The following is a 16,957-nucleotide window of genomic DNA, read 5'->3' on the forward strand; positions in this document are numbered from 1 at the left end:
TCTTTCTGCCTCTCATCTGTTCTTTTATTTACCTGGGTAAGTGTGAGAAAGTGAATTGTGGGCTGGTGCTAGAAGCTCTCTGAGATCATTGGCTTTAAAACCAGAGACGATGGGCTTGGAAATGTTTTGTCACCCGGAGAAAGAAAGGTCAGGACTTGAGGAAGACACACCAATCCTTCTTGTTCACCAGTGAGGATTACAAGACGGAAAGGCTATTCCATTGTGGACAACTGGGCTCCTAGTGTGTGACTGAAACGGAAATCGGATTTGCTAGAAACTGCTTCAATTGTGTGACCACCTGATAAGGGGATTGGTTCACTGAAGGGCCAGTTCTACCCTCTGAAATAGGACTACCAATTACAAGTAGCTGGATTTGGATGCCCTTGAGAGAGAGGACATGCCCCTACCTGAGCACCCCAGGTACCAGTCTTCAGAACAGGACTCGTGTGTAATAGATATCAGAGGAACAGACAATTTCTTGGCCCCACTGAGGAAAGGCAGCATTAAAGTGCCAGTTGCTTTTTGGCCACAGGAATCCAGGACGGAGTCTTGACTGCCATGCAGGGTAGAGACATTCCCAACAGCACACCAATTTAGAACCAAGTTTGGAATAGCTGGTGGAACTGAGCAGAGGCCCACCCCACGAGCTTAGCCGTCTCCCAAACGATATCCACAGAGAGTATTCTTACCAGTACCAACAGGTGACTTTAATTTTTTGTAGCTCTCTGGGTTATTAAAAACCCAGCTCTATTTTTAGAGTCACCACAGGAAACAGTGTGACCTGGTGATCAGAAGAGGGGAGAAGAAGCAATAGTGGTTTTGATGGTGGTTAAGGGCCTTTCCTCTGTGACAAGAAGGAAGAGGTCCTGCACACCCTTAGCAGAGCACTAAGACGACATACATCTCTACTGGTATTCTGCATTTAGTAAATTCTCGGTAAGAAACAACTTGTGAACACAGAACTCCAGTACCTTCTTACCTTTGTAATCCTTTCCAGTAATATAACATGCCCACCATCCTCCCACCAGGCCCCCCAAAAAAACCTGGCACAAAAGGTTAAGACTCTCCCAGGGTCACATAAGGAACAGTGGTGGGGACAATGTTCCCTTCACTGGGTACTGCCAGGCAGAAAAGGCCAGGGATGCTGGTAGTTCACTTTAACTCAAGTCTAGGGTGGCCTGAACATTTTGAAACACTTAAGTGTCATTGAAGAGATCTACTTTGCAGCCTAATGCCTATCCTTAAAATATTGCATTGCAATGCTGAAAATTTTGCTAAGAAGGCCTTTAGCGTATAATAAAGGAGGGAGCACAGGCTGGGCCAAGGTGATGGACATGGATGGCTCGGACTGTACAGGTGGTCACAATTACAGCTTCTTGTAGGACAAGCATCTCGATAAGTGATTTAAATACATGAGTATGATCCTTGCACCACCCAAGTGTTGACCTGTGCTGGCACAGGCCTAAGTATTTTACATGTATATAATCCTATTTGTTCTTTTGAACACTCTTCCTACTGCCATTTTCCAGACTAAGGAAATTGACCTTCTAAGGTTAAGAACTTGCCCAAGTTCACCCAGCTAGGACACATACATGATTCTAAGTCTTTTCCTATGATGCATGATAGCCTGCAGTGTCCTCCTTCAAGGTTGCTGGTGCTTTCTAATGTCATTGAATTTGCTACAACCAAATTTACTTAGACAAATTCGCTCTCCTCAGTTCCCCATTCTGGCAGTAGGCAGTTTAAAATGTCAATGAACCTCCTTTCACCCAGTGGCTTGACCTCTCCCCTCTTTATGGCTGATTGATATCCTCAGTATCATATCCCTCTCCACCCAAGTCCCTTCTAACTATTTCAATCAGAGTCCACTTTTTCCAGAAGGGCTGTTACAGGCAGGCAGGCAGATAGATCCTTCTCCCTCTCTCTCCTCTCTCCTCTCCCCCCTCTCTCACCTCTCCCTCCCCCTCTTTCCCTCTCCCCATCCCCTGTGGTCTGCTCTCCACCTACACAGTTCTCCCAAGTCTCCATGGTAACCAGTGCCCTGTTTGCAAAGCCCAAACAGTCCCCAGTCACCAGGATTCCATCTTCTGCTGTTCTCAGCTCCTTTGGTTGGCCTGTATTCTAGCCCCCTGTCCCTCTGTTTCCTGACACCTTCCCAAGTTGCCCTCCTGGTTTTTTTCCTGCTTCAGCTAAATGCACATGGGCCCTTTGAATCCTGAGGGAGGAGTGGACAAGCTTTGTATCATTCTGTTCTATATGCACCCCACCAGAAAGCCATCCATTGCCAGATGAATACCAAAAGAATATGGCCACACAGTGTCTCCTACCCTGGCCACACAGCTAAACTCCAGATCCCATTCCCAACCTCTACTGGGCTTTTAAACTAAACTGACTCCATAGTAACCTCAGAATGTTTTCCAGAAGTCTCTCCTGAACTGAGTTTAATATTTCCAGAACATACCCATTCCGTCCCCTTTATCTTAGGGTGGTAATGGTTCTTCCTGCCTCTGAATCCAGCAGATCTGAGTTGTAAGCATGGCGAGAGAGGTTGGTTCAATCATTTGAGTCCCTCTGCTATGCGTTTCAGTGAGGGAACCCGAGGGGACCATGTTGACTCTGAAGTTGCTGCCAGATTTTGTTTGCTCTTTAGACCTGAGTGTTCCTGCATTTCCTCTTCCCATTAATCCTTGAATAAACAACTTGTATGTTAATAATCCTCTAGGTCCTACTTACAACAATGAAACCTTCCTAATGAGAATGAGATGCGGAAAGATAAACAAAGGCCAGGCCTTCAGTGCCTGGCAATCCCTGCCCTGCCATTCAGAAACCCCTCCCCTTCTGCCAAGTATGCAGAGTATTTCCTAGTCTAGGTCCCCTATTAAAAAGAGACTATTAAAAAAATCCTCTCCCAAAAGACCTTACTTGACCTGGCCTCTGAGTTCATCCTGATTCACAAAAGTCACAGACACTGAACATGAAGGAGCTCATGTCCTGAGTTCTAGCCACAAGGTGATTGTCCTCTTGGCCAGTGCTTTGCTCTTATTACATATTTCATATTTGCCTTGCAGCTCAGCCAAGGCCACCGGCCCTGCTGCCTCCTTAGAGGGATGGGATCCTGGCCCTCATCACACATGCACACTCTTTGAAGCACCATTAAGACAAGTTGCCCTGGGATTTCCTCCCATCTCCATGCTTGACCAGGCACTTCCATACTCCAGAGCACCCTCTTCAGAAAGTCCTCTCTTTCTCACCCGTAAACCTCAGTGTCCATGGCACAAAGTCGTAAGCCCCGGGGCTAATGTTAAAGACACTTCAGAAGATGCCCCCAGGAGATAATCCTTTTCCCTACAAAACCCAATGTAGTCCAAAATGCCTCACTTCTCCCAAATTACTGTCCAATTTGTTCTTCCTATTCTTTAACATCCAAGGAAATCACTGGCTCCCTTCCCAGGAAAGATTCCAGGGCCACAGAGAAATAACAGTATTTTATCACATGGTTAGGTATTACCTTGTTTTATTAATATGAGACTTGGCTAAAAAAACAAACAAAAAACAACAACAACAACAAAAAACAAAAACAAAAACTGAAATGGAGTTCTACGGGTTTCACTTAAATCTATATCATTATTTTATACTACTAAACACAGCTCTATATAGCCATGGAGACTTCTGCAGTTTCCGTTTTGGGTTTGGGGAATCTGAACATCTCATATGAGACTGGAGAAGGTTACATGCATGGTCCATCTCTCTCCAGTTCCCAGCCACTGCTATCTCAAACCCCACTGTGGTTGACGACTATAGATCCATCCACCGAGTCTTAGCTAGCAATGCCACCCGAGAACCACTTAGAGCATCTTTACTAGTAAGGATAGAAACTCCAATAGGGGACAGGACTTATCTTGTACCCTAACACAACCACTCCCTCCTACAGGATCCAGTCCTCCACTGAGCAGAGTTGGATCTTGATGACACACAGTAACTGGAAAGTGGTGGATCCCCACAAAGGGCTACGGAAGGGGGTTGGTCAGGGGTAGGGCAGTCCACAACCCAGCACACAAAGGATGTCATCATATGTCCGGGGTTGAACTTCCCTTACGCAAAGTCAGATGATCTTACATGAGTTTCCACAATGAGTCAAGCACTTCCACCCACGGCACCCAACCGCTCACATTCTGTTCCTGGAAGTCACTCCACTGAAACAGGTGTGATCTTTATCTCAGCTCAAAACATGGATCCAAGTGTAAGTTCCTGGAGGAAAAGGAACAGGGGGGCTTATTTTGCTAGAGGTGGGGGGGTGTGGGGGGAGAACTTCCTAAAAAATGCTATTTACAAACAACATTTCAAGGCCAGGAAATAACAGAGAGTGCCTCTTGTTGACACAGAGGTGGCTAAACCTCATTCTTAAGACTGGTGTGGACCTGAGTTTCCCTGTCACTCGAGATAAATGAGGAGCTAATGATGAGGGTTTTTAGCCCTCAGATGAATCTCCTAGAATCCTTGAGGTCAATAAGGTTCATGTGACAACCAAGAAGTACGAAAACAACAGATAAGCCTTGTAGTTTGGAGACAAGACCAACCAGGGTTTGAAAGCAGGCTCTGACATTTGGTTTTCTGAGCCTCCGTGTCCTTAGCAAGAAAGTGAAGGGAAATGATGTTTTCCTTAAATGATTATAAGAGATGGAAGTAATAGTGGCTAATACTCGCTGGTTCTGCTTTTGTGCAGGGCACTGATTTAACATGCTTTTAAAATGAGACATCTGCACTTCAACATTACAAGGAGGATAGTATCAGGGCCTCCATCTCAAAGGGGACACTGAGTCATGACAAGGTTAAATTATGTCTAAGACCTGAGCCTTCGATGGCAGAACCTGGGTCAAAAACCAGGGGCTCTGTCTTCACAGCTGGGTTGATATAGTCATGAGACGCTCTGGACACAGGCTCAGGGCAAACTGAGAGGCTAGGCAAAGGAACGCAGGAGAATAGATGAGGGTCCTACAAAGTGAAACACACAGAACCTTCATCTCCTACCTTAAGGGTGGTCATGTCCCACCCACTACCATATGGCAGATAATAAGGTACCTGGAAGACATGGTTTTCCAAATGACCCCAAAGTTGTCCTTTTTCTGGCCCCTTCCACATCTACCCAGGCTACTCCATACAATAACACACCCCACCTGGCTCAAAAATACCCTCAATTATTCACAACCACCCTGCTACTCTACAGATTATATTTCAACTCTCTCCCCTAGAGCAGTTGCCAGATGTCTCTCTCCCCTCTCTTCAAGCACAGTGCTGGGCTTAGAACTCAAGTCTTGAGCTTGTTAGGCAGGTGCTTTGTCACTGAGATACATCCTGCTCTTTTTCTGAAAGTCCTAACCTACATGTGTCTTGGAGCCAACAAGCTCTGGAATCCTGATCACTCTTTCTGGAACATCCATGGGAACCCTCAGTGCTGTCATACTGACTAGATGATGAGAAGAAACAAGCCCTCCACTCCCAACTCCCCAGTCATGTAACACAAACCAGACAGTACATATGTTGTACTGTATTATGCCTGGGCCAGCCTTAAAAAGAGAGGGCAAGGCTGTGATACCATAGAGTCACAGAGTATGACTGCCCTAGCATGGAGCCTTCTGTGTCTATAAGGACGGGCGATTTTGACTATGAGCTGTAGGGCATTTTAAAAATAGAGACAAAGGATAGGGAAATGGTGTGGTGTTAGGTCTCAAATCCAGACAAAGTAGACCTAGCTACCAGGTTCTCCAGCATCTCAAGGTGGAAATCTCTAGGACTGGAACCACTCACTCTGCTGAAGAGGCTCTGTCCTTGGCCTACCTATGACCTTGTTTGGTCCCAATTCCCTACTTCTGAAGGTGAGACCAAGAACAGTCTTTTTCACTCTGACAAAGTAACTTGGCCACCATAATTTGGGACATCCAGACCCAATGTGGAGGGAAGAAGGGTCCCAGACCAAGGGAGCAGAATTCACAGTTCTCATTGTCAGCAGGACAAAAGGCAAGGAGAATAGGTCCCTACAAGACCTGAAACCTCCCAAGTGGTGCTGGAGTGGATGCCCTAATCAAGAAGGAGAATGGTTTCATCTGGCAGGGCTAGCAGATAACTAGGAAACAGCACAGACAGAAGGCAAGCCCTGTTTGGACCACAGCAAGTCCCTTTAAAGGAGCTTGGGTTGGGACATAGACACCCTGAGAAGGGCCTCAACATCCAGACTAGGCTGACCTCACATAGGTAACACATCAAGAGTCTCAAGTTAGCACCTAAAACCACTTTAGGTCTGACATTATCCTTCATGACCGCCTTTTAAAAATCTCTGTTAGAATTCAAAGCCTATAGGTGAGCAGAGAGAGATGGTGCTGCCGTGTAGAGGCTTAGAAGGCCCAGGTTCAAAAAGGATGCTTGTTCCAGGAGCCAACCAAACAAACAAAAAACCCAACCAAACAAACAAACAAAAAAAAAACCCCTCTGATTAAATTAAGAATTCATGCTCAAAACCTTCCCCCTTTACCTCCCAAAGAAGAAGCTCCAGAGGCTGGAGAGATGGAAGAGCAGTTAAGAGCCCATGATGGTTTTGCAGAAGACCCAGGTTCGATTCCTAGCACCCATGTTCAGCAGCTCACAACTCTTAGGTACTCTAGCTACAGGGGCATAGAAACCTGTGACCTCTGCAGGCACTTGCCGTCATGTGCACACAGACACACGTAGATACACAATTAGGAAAAAGGAAAATAAGATGTTTTTGGAAATCAATACTGAACGTCTCCGCCTGTTTGTTTGTTTTGTTTTTGTTTTTGTTTTAACAATTGAAATGAGAGGCAGACTCATTAGGGCTGGCCTGCTCCCCTTGCTCATGTAGGTAGCCCTCTTCTGAGAACAGAACCACCATGGTATTAGCTTTTATTTTTGATGGCTACTTAAAATTCACATCAAATAACAAACTGTGGACATTTAAAAGCCACTGTGGACATTTAAAAGTACATGTAAGCTAGCCTTATAATCTGCTTCCAAAGGTGGAATGCACCTTTATTTGGCTGAAATTCTAAATACTTTTGTTTTGTTTCAGGATTATTTTTGTTTGTTTGTTTTAATATGTATCTATTTCTCAATTTACTTTTGAAAACCAATTTCTACAGGAGAAAACAAAAAAAAAAAAAATCATTGCATCTTATAAAACCCAAAAAGGTTTTTAGTATATTGTGTAAAACAAAACCCCCGTAAACTAGGTAACTTATAAACAAAAGAAATTAGTCTCTCTCTCACAGGTCTGGAGGCCGGGAAGTCCAGAGTTAAGGTGCTGGCAAATCTAGAATCTGGTAAAGGCCTTTGCTTGCTCCCCTCACTGTGTGTGCCCTGGTGTGTTAGGAGGGACAGAGCTCCCAGGGCCTATTTCACAGCCTCACCCACGGGGCTCTATCCTTATGAACTCGATCTCCTCAACCATACACACCCCAACCTCCATCTAATGGTATCACCGTTCAAATTAGGAATTCAAGGAATCACAAACATTCAGACCGCAGCAATAGAGGCAGAGGGGGATGCAGAAGTCATGATGGGATGGAAGGGAGGCAGCTTGCCCATAGCCCCTCCCAGCAGGATTCTCCCTTCCTCTTCTTGTTCCCTCAGATTGCACAGGTGTTTCATAAAGGCTCCTGCAGATGAACACGAAGCCTGCCAGGGTGGCACTCTCCAGGGAATCTATTTACTTAAAGCAGTTCTCTTAGAGAAAAAAAAAAATGTTTGCAAAAGACTCTGTTTCCGATCTATGTTTATTAAGAATTTATCAAGGGGAGATTGGAAGAGGAAACAGTTTAAACTAAAGAAATTAATCCCTCCTGCAAATTCATCTTAGAAAATTAAGTGTTAAAATGAGAGCTGAACTCTTCAGATGTTAATAGTGTTTTTCTTGGGCTTTAATAAGGGACTTGATGTCATTTGAGCCTAACACGAGAAAATGAAACACAAAATCAAATTTATCAGAAAGAGAAAACCAAGTTGATGGTCTTTTCCCAGTTGACTTATCAGGTTATCTCCCAAAATAATCAATGTCCTGTCTCACGGAAGACCTATTTGTGACAATTTTTAAAAATGTGTTTGTTACAATTTTAAAAAATAATTTGCAAATGGAAAAGCCCCTCATATTCTTCTAATTATGTTTTTTTCTATTTTTCATGCTCAAAATAAATACAAGGGAAGACACAAATTCTCCAGGTGACAAGTGAATGAGAGCCCCAGACAGAATTTAATCAACAATTCTTACCTTGGGCACAAAAGACCCGAGTATAAGGTTTGAATTAATAAGGGCTAGGCACCAGGAAGTCAACCCAAACAACAGGGGATGGTGTTCAAACGTCAGTCTCTTGGTGAGTGAACTCTTCATCCTTCATCCATGTTCCCCTGTGAAATTCAAAGAGCACATCTATGTGTGGCATTGAGTTGTCGGCGCAGCCAGGGAAAAAACAAACTATCCTAAGCTTAGATCCAGCTCAGCCTTGGCATCGCCTGTTTTCTGAGCCCCTTCCCCTGTGTCTCAGGTTCAGAATAAGGGAAAGCATTTGCCCTCTTGGTATAATAGCAGAGCCTGCACTGAGAGCATCTCCCTCCCCATGCTATGGGTACAGTGAATGAAGTCCTCCGTTCACAGCAAATGTGCCCAAACCTGTTGGATGCCATTAAGGGCGAGTGTCAGACACACTCACTGTTCTGTTAATTCCCCATGATTCTTCACAAAACTCAAGTCTACTGTAGAGATGTCATCTTAGAAGTGCATATAATCTCCTAAAGAGCAAGTTTCTGCTGCATTCTCAGTGCTGGCCACCACTAGGGTTAAGCTGGGGCCGAACAGAGCCATAGGTATCAGTGCCTTCTCAGAGTCCCCCAGGTAATCCTAAGGCTCTTTGAGGCCTGTAGCCTGGGCATTTGCTGCTGTGCACCTTGGGTGCATAGTCACCAACCTGTGTGGCCTGTTGGATGCTGACTTGGGCTTATGGGATGAAGACAGACTATGTATCATTCCATCATCATCCCCCCACCCATACATCAGTCCCCCACAAACCATCAAATGACAGCTCCATCAGATGCTGGAGCCTAAATCTAGATGGAAGATGCCAACTGATGAAGCTTGGGCTCTCTCGGATTGGGTTGGCTTGCTTTCAGCTGTGGTGATAATGGCTATAAAGGATTCTCTAGGATAGGTGAGATTAAACCCCATGGCCACTGCTGTCTTGGGAGCTAGGACTCTGGGCTATGCCAGGACCAGAAACCAGCACTTCAACTCAACTTAATCTTTCTTCCTTTCTTCCTTTTTTTTTTTTTTTTTTTTTGACAGGGTTTCTCTGTGTGGCTGTCCTGGAACTCACTTTGTAGACCAGGCTGGCCATGAACTCAGAAATCCACGTGCCTCTGCCTCCCAAGTGCTGGGATTAAAGGCGTGCACCACCACTGTCCCTTCCTTGTATTGTGCTTGAGTTTTGCAAAGAGCAGGAGGTTACAATTTTCCCGTCTGAGGAAATTCTGACTTGAGGTCCTTGACCCCCATCTATTTAGATGCCTGACAGTGAGGCTGGCTCTTGTTCCCTCCCACGGAGGGTCACCTCCAGATGAAATCTGAGAGCAGATGAAGAAACCGCAGGCATTCAGTGGACTGGAACTGATGTATGTAGTATGTGGTCACCTGATACACATACACACATGTACTCGCACCCTCATGCACAGAGAAGGAGGGCCTGGCACTGCCTGGGGAACTGGGACCATCAGAGACAGTCTTTGGAGCCCACTTCCACAGAGGACTGTCATACATGACACTAGATGTGGTCATTAGCTTACTAAGGACCAAAGCACAGGAACCTGGGTTACCTGAGAGATTTGAGGACATTATGAAGATTCTTCTCTTTGTTCAAGGGGCTGTATTTATTTGGTAGAAATTTTTCTCATTTTAAAGTTACCACCCATGCCTCAAGCCCCATGTCCCAAGGCATCAGGTAAAGACATCAACATCTTATACCTCCTTCTACCTGCCTCCTCTCCACACTACCTCTGCCTGAACAGTCAGTGGGAATCCCTGCTTTGTGCTCAAAATTTCTTGGTATTTTTGGACTAGGGATCTTTTTCCACTTTTTTTCTGGGAAACGGACCACAGGGAAGCCTGGACAGGGTAGGATGACCACAGTAGAGAAGCAGATGTGGACCAGCAGAGTAGTAAGGGCTGAGTCTGTCATGGGAATCCACAGGAAAGTGGACCAGAGCACACAGGAGGAACTGAGGATGCTCTGCTGTGTGCCCACGAGTCCCCTCTGGGTTCTTTCTTCCCAGGCCATGGAAACAGCTCCAGCTCTCCCCTCACAGTTCCTTAACCTTGCCCATCCCCCAGGTTTCCCCCCAGGTTTCCTGGGTCATTCATAATAAATGCCCAGTTTGCTTCCGAGTCACCCAGTGCTCTGCCATGCACTGGAGACCCTCCCCTAGTTCTGTCCTTTGAGATCCTCGACTCACCAGGGATCTAGGATCCAAGAAGCAACCGTAATCAAAGGAAGAACGGGCACTTCTGGGAAAGGCCTAGGAGCATCTACCAAGCCTGTGTGGGAGCTCCTCTTATGAAAGGAACCCATTTTCCAAAGTGGACTTGGCAATGGGGTGGGATGGGGATAAGAAGGGTGGGAGTCTATTATACTTCTTCCCTAGCCACCTCATATCAGCATCCAGATATCAGCTTTATGTAACTTGATTTTACCCATGTAGAGACTCGATGTAATTTGGCATTTGGTGATTACGTGTGCTATGTACCGTGTAGCAACTTAACAAGAGCATAGAGAGTCTTACAACAAGAGATTAAGTGGCCTAGAATCCATCCTTTAATCTTCCAAGCAGAACGTTCTAAAGTAAAGCCTACAGGATGGGCAATTATCAAGATGTTCTACTTCCTCTTTACTGAAGGCAGGGATCCTCGCCAGCCCCAGGGCAAGGTTGTTTGTATCCTGAAGCATCCATGAAGCTCAAGCCAGACTTTCAGGAGCCTAATTTTGGGGCAAAATCTAGCAGGTCATCTCATCCTCCTTCATTGTTTAAAAAGGCCTACTCCTTTCTGATGGCCATAAGATATAGCACTGTCACTCCTAGGAGGAAACATTTAAAGGCAAGGGCCACCTACTGCCTGGGTGCTAAAGGGCTGCCATTTACACATACACCCACTCCTCTGCATTCTTCTGTCATACTCTAGCCTTGGAAAGGCAAAAGAACATGGTGACTCGAAGCATGACCTCGGGTCTACTGTGCACTAAGGAATCCTATCAATCGTAGTCTTGGCCCTGCCATTGGCTACGCCATTGACTAACCATGTGGCTTTGAGCAAGGTATCAGGTCTCGCTACGTTCAAAAGCAGAACTTAGTAAAAGCACCACCCCTCATGGGTTGTTGTCAGAATTAAACAGTGATTCATTTAGTTCATGGGATTCACTTGGCCAGCTCTTGACCCTATGTCAGAAACACAAAAGGAAGAGTGGAGAGCTGTCAACATAATAGCAGAACTCAAGCACCCAGGCCTCAGTCCCATCCACAGAAATCCAACTTGAAACTCACAGGCAAGCATGCCACTCTTGAAGAAAACACGGTTATTATTCGGGGCATGGATTAAGAAGGGAAACTAAGAGAATAAGTAAGAAATGATGAGCACCAGCCTATGGCCACATACTATACCACACTTCAGCATCCTAGACTTGCCTCAGCACCTCCTTCAACATTCACATACGACTACTCTGTAGGGTCAACAGAAGTCAGGACAGTAGCAGGGTTAGCATGGGAAGGCAGGGCCTTGCTCAGGACCGAAGCCCAGTGTGTGGTTGGCTTTCCATATACTGAGCTAAATGCTGGGTTTCCTTCTCTTATAAAAGACCAATTTTAGTACATTATGTCCACTTCATAAAGAAACATGCAGAGTGCTAAAATGTGTTTGTTACAATAGCAGAAAGAGAGAGAGAGAGAGAGTCACAGAGAGTCACAGAACTAAGGACAAATTGAAGGGTCTCAATTTGAATCCAGAAGTGGTAGTTCAGGTGGCATGTGGAAACTCAAGGCAAGACAGAGGCTGAGGTCAAGGAGCCCAAGGGTCTCTTACATAAAGAGGGAGGGACATGTGGGACAAAGAACATGAGAACTGGCAAGTCGCTGCTATCAGTGTTCCACTGAGCAGGGGTTGGGGGTAGGGGCGGTCTCAGAGCTCCTCCCCACCTCCTCCACACTTCCTAGTTACTTCAGTGACAGCAGGAGATGGAAACTGCTTTTAGCAAACCACAGTAGCAAACAGTACTTAAGCTGCTTACTTACGTGAGATAGGAGTTAAAAATATCTCTGCGCACGCTCTAAGTGTTTCTTCAGAGGGTAGCTTGGTCTTTCATGGATAGAATTTGTTTCAGAGATAAAGCTGTCCTATGACAAAACATATCCAGCAATTGCATTACCCAAGATGTAATAAAGATCGGTAACAGCCTCTATGTGCCCTACAAATGGGGTTGAGTGTGTATGTGTGTGTGTGTGTCCATACTTCCCTCTTTCCATCTTAAGGAGATAAATTTTCTTTAGGTTGGAAAATATGATTAAGCCAGAGCTCTTCAGAGAGGAATTTTAAAAACCTGACTACTCCCATGGGTATCATGACCAATTCCAAAAACAAGTGTCACCCTGCCAGTCGGGTATAAGTTCTGGCAGCTGAGGCCCCTTTGACATTTCACTGGAATGCCTTTAAATTCTGCTCAAGATCACCAAACTGTGTGTCTGCAGGAAACTTCAAGTCCCAGGCACACCTACCATAGATCAGAAATGCTCCCTAAGGTCACAGAAAACATCAATAGCCCCAACACCATATTCAACTCTAGATGTCATCTCTCCCAGATCGTGGCCCTCCTTAGCTCTCACACAGTGCTTCCCTCTGTGTGCTGGGACAGAGGATGAGAGCATGCATGGTCCGTTGGATGGCTCCCAGGACCTCTGCCTAGTCAGTGCTGTGCTCACCTTCCTCTGTCCCTTCCTCTGGGAGCCTGCTCGGACTCCCGACCACACAGATACACACCTGGTCAGGCTCATGCTATTATGTTCTCTCCCGGGCGAGGGTCAAAGTCTCACATTATTTTACTAATATCTACTTCCCTCAGCACACTTCAAATTCCAGTTCCTACATTTATCAGCAAGGATTTAGTTTCTCCAGAACACCTAACCTTTGGGTGAGCTCGGTGGGATGTCAGAAGGCTGCGTACGCTCTCGGGGATCTTCTGCCACGTGGACTGAGAATAAGGCTGGAACCTGCCCAACAGAGTAAATAGAGTAGAACATTATGCAGCTATCCTAAAAAGGATGCTGACCTAACGTACTTAAAAAATATGGTTGAAACTTAACCAGAAACGAAAACAGCACAGCTATCATTTTAATGCTGGCATCACGCCCACACCCGACGGAAGTGGCAGTGCCAGCAACAACGTGCTGTGCCCAGTGCCTGCCTATGACCAGCTCTTCTTTGGACTTCATTCGTTCTTAGGCAATTCACTAATGAGCAAACTCTGCTTCTTTACCCTCAAATTGTAATTTAAAGACTCACTTCTCAATTGTCTTCTGCCACAAAGACTTTGTTCTACATCTCGTCACCATTTGGCCACTCAGAGCCCAAACATAAGCATGAACCTGATAAGGTCTTCCAGCTTCTTACACGCTGTGCTTTCTCCCTCCCACAGATTCCTGGATTCCTCTGTGCAGGATACTGCTACCTTCCCACCCAAGTCCTCACTCTTAACTCCCAACCACTCACCGTGAATGAACTCCAGTGCTGATGTCTCCAGGAGTCCTTCTGGAGCTGAGCCCACCCCTATAGAGGCCAGCTGACCCATGCGTTGTTCATTTCACAACACTTCTGATAGTGGACACTGGCCCCTGCTGGTTAATGTGTCCCCTCGACTGAAACCCAGGTTGAGATTCTGGTCACTATCTTATCTCAACTTCAGTGTGTAGTTCCAACCCTAAGGAGACTGAAGTGGGAGGATTGTGAGTTTGAGGCTAGCCTGGGCTATACAGCAGAACCTTATCTCAGAAAAGGACAACAATAATACTCATTTCAGCTCACAGTAGGTATTGAATACCACCGTGGGGTTTAAAGAGCATTGTTTGAGACTCTGGAGGAGTGACTCAGTAGTTAAAAGCATTCTCTGCTCTTCCTGAGGACCTAGGTTCAGGTCCCAGCTCCCACACCTTCAATTCCAGTGCCAGAAGATCCACTTCTGCCCTCCACAGGAACCTGCACTCACATGATGCACAGACACATACTCGGGCCCATAAAACAAATCTCTAAGAAATTATATTATTTGAGTAGTGAATTCATTCATACTTGTTGGGTATCAAATCCTAAATTCTGAGATCGTGAAGCTAAAGGCACACACAGAAATTTGATGACAAAAAGTACAGATGCGATTTCCCTAAAAGCTTTCAAAGAATTTTAACAATTTGGGTAAAATCCTTCTCTCTGTGAATGCGTGAGAAGCACTAGAATGCCATGAGAATTTACGATGTTTACAAGGACATTGAGAACAGAGAGCTGTCCATCAGCAGACTCTGGAAGCCTGGAGTAATTGATGGGACCACTGTGCCAATGACCCCAGGCATCTCCACCTGTGTGTAGTTCACTCCTATCATTCTCCTTTCACATCCTTCTCTGGAACAAGCATGTTCAGTAGTCCCTAAGAACATGAGGCTGAGTAGGACTGAGTGCACACATCTCCTACTGACCCGGGAAAACACCGAGCAGCAAGGGCCTGCACCCTCAAGGCATGGCTGCTTTTCAGAAAACGTCATAGGCATAATTTCTGCTCTCTCTAAGAATCTTATGAGAAATACAGCAAATCTTTAAAAATAGCCACCTGCTAGACACATAGGCCTTGAAAATACTGTGGTTTCATACAAGGAATAGAGCTGTGCCACATGCCGTCTCTGTGATTCTCCTCATCACAGACAAGAAGAGTTGTGAAGGCAGGTAACATGCTGCAGAGAGGGAGACGGGAAGGAGGGCTGTCTCCCTTTCCTTTGAGACTACATTCTTCACTCTGGTATTCAAAAGGCTTTGTACATCTCCCACTAAAATCTGAAAAACCTACAATTCAGTCTGTCATATGACCAGAAATAACACTCCTTGGCATAGGCTCAAAGGTCTCGACATCCTACGCCACAGACTCTTGCTCAGCAAGGTGTATTTCCACCCCATGCACGGTAGCAAGAGATGAAGGAATAAGGGAAACGTGGTACACATACACTATTCAACTGGAATGAAAAACAATGAAATCATGGAATTTTCAGGTAAGTGGATGGCACTGGAAAAGATGATATTGAGTGAGGTAATCCAGACTCAGAAAGACAAACATTTCACGGAGGTTCTCTCTTGTCAGAGGCTCCTAGCTCCAATCTCCAGATGTGAGTGCGTAGCATGAGTAACCAAGGAATAGTATACAGGTGATATAAAGGGGGAATGGGGAAAGTGGGAAGGAGCTCTCATTGGGAAAGGCGGGGAAGGTCAATACAGAAAGAGAAGGAAGAAGGAGGGATAAATAGCACCAAGGTTGTCTAATGAAGCCCATACGGGCCGGTTTGGTGTGTCAACTTGACACAAACTGGAGTTATCACAGAAAATGGAGCCTTCCTTGAGGAAATGCCTCCAGGAGATCCAGCTGTCAGGCACTTTTTCAACTAGTGTTCAAGGGGATAGGGCCCATTGTGGGTGGTGCCGTCCCTGGGCTGGTAGTCTTGGGTTCTATAAGAAAGCAAGCTGAGCAAGCCAGGGGAGGCAAGCCAGTAAGCAACATCCCTCCATGGCCTTTACATCAGCTCCTGCCTCCAAGTTCCTGCCTTGTGTGATTTCATGTCCTGACTTCCTTTGCTGATGAACAGCAGTATGGAAGTGTAAGATAAATAAACCCTTTCCTCCCCAACTTGCTTCTTGGTCATGATGTTTTGTGCAGGAATACAAACCCTGATTAAGACAAAGCTTCAATATTGTTTTATATTAACCTAAAATAATTATACACAATATGTATGCATGCATGTGTGTATTGTGTGTGGGGGGGACAGATAGACAGAGACAGTGGCAAACAGAGACAGTGACAGAGAGAGGGGAGAGAGAGCTTAAATGAAGTTGTGCCATTTGAGCTGACAATATTCCTTGCAAGAACAGTATTCTAACCAACTGTACCAGGCATGAGAAACTCCCTTTTGAGTGGTTGGTCAGTATAGTCCAAATGACTCCCAAAACAATATAGGCCATTAATGTTGCCCTGAGATGCCCCTCAGAGGTTGATGGTAAGACCCTATTCCTGGAGATATTAAACACTTAGGATACAGGACTTGGATTATTTGAACTGGTCTGAAAGCATCCTCCCTGCAGTATAGTTTAAATGGTATCATAAAGGCCCACGAAAGCCCCCAAGGGGGGGGAGCAATTAATGGTCCTACCCAGCTATGATACCTATAAAACACAATGACCAGCATAGCAAGATATCCACAAGAGTGTATTAGTGGCACTCACATGTTGGCAGTAACCAACAGCTGTCCAGGTGGACTTAAAATCTACTCAACAGAAGGGCAATCGTGGCTAGTCCTAGAAACCTAGCTTGGGTAATGAGGTTATGAATATTAGAAGAGAATCTACTATTGCCTCTTCGCTAAACCAGAATAATTCTTTAACTGCATCGTATCCTTAACCACAGGTAAGTGTAGCTATCATCCCTCATCAAAGAGGCTTCTCCCTACAGAAAATAGATACCATCACAGAAAACCACAACTGGATTCAGTGAAAAGATCAGCAGATGGTGGGGAGCCCGGCCCCAGAAGATACATATCCTATATCTATGGACCAGAGGACATATCAGAAGAGAGTGCACATGAATGTGTAACAGGGAAAAAAAGGCATAAATTTGAGAGT

General features: G+C 45.4%; 1 protein-coding gene across 7 annotated transcripts in view; it reads right to left on the bottom strand.

Moving 5' to 3' along the window:
• Window positions 1-7,773: 7,773 nt before the first annotated feature.
• Window positions 7,774-16,957, bottom strand: part of Spata6l (spermatogenesis associated 6 like) — a 44,548-nt gene continuing 35,364 nt past the window's right edge. For 2 of the 7 annotated variants that reach the window (XM_021152210.2, XM_029472772.1), the window contains exons 11-13: window positions 13,221-13,305; window positions 12,334-12,435; window positions 8,166-8,412 (exon numbers count right to left, since the gene is read on the bottom strand). In XM_021152210.2, the coding sequence (XP_021007869.1) occupies window positions 12,346-12,435; window positions 13,221-13,305 (175 nt within the window). In that variant the 3' untranslated portion in view covers window positions 8,166-8,412; window positions 12,334-12,345. Of the gene's footprint in view, window positions 8,413-12,333; window positions 12,436-13,220; window positions 13,306-16,957 lie in introns of those variants that run through there. The other 5 variants (XM_021152214.2, XM_021152212.2, XM_021152211.2 and 2 more) reach the window with 5 other exon arrangements.

This window comes from Mus caroli, chromosome 19 (assembly GCF_900094665.2).
Source record: "Mus caroli chromosome 19, CAROLI_EIJ_v1.1, whole genome shotgun sequence".
Taxonomy (NCBI): domain Eukaryota; kingdom Metazoa; phylum Chordata; class Mammalia; order Rodentia; family Muridae; genus Mus; species Mus caroli.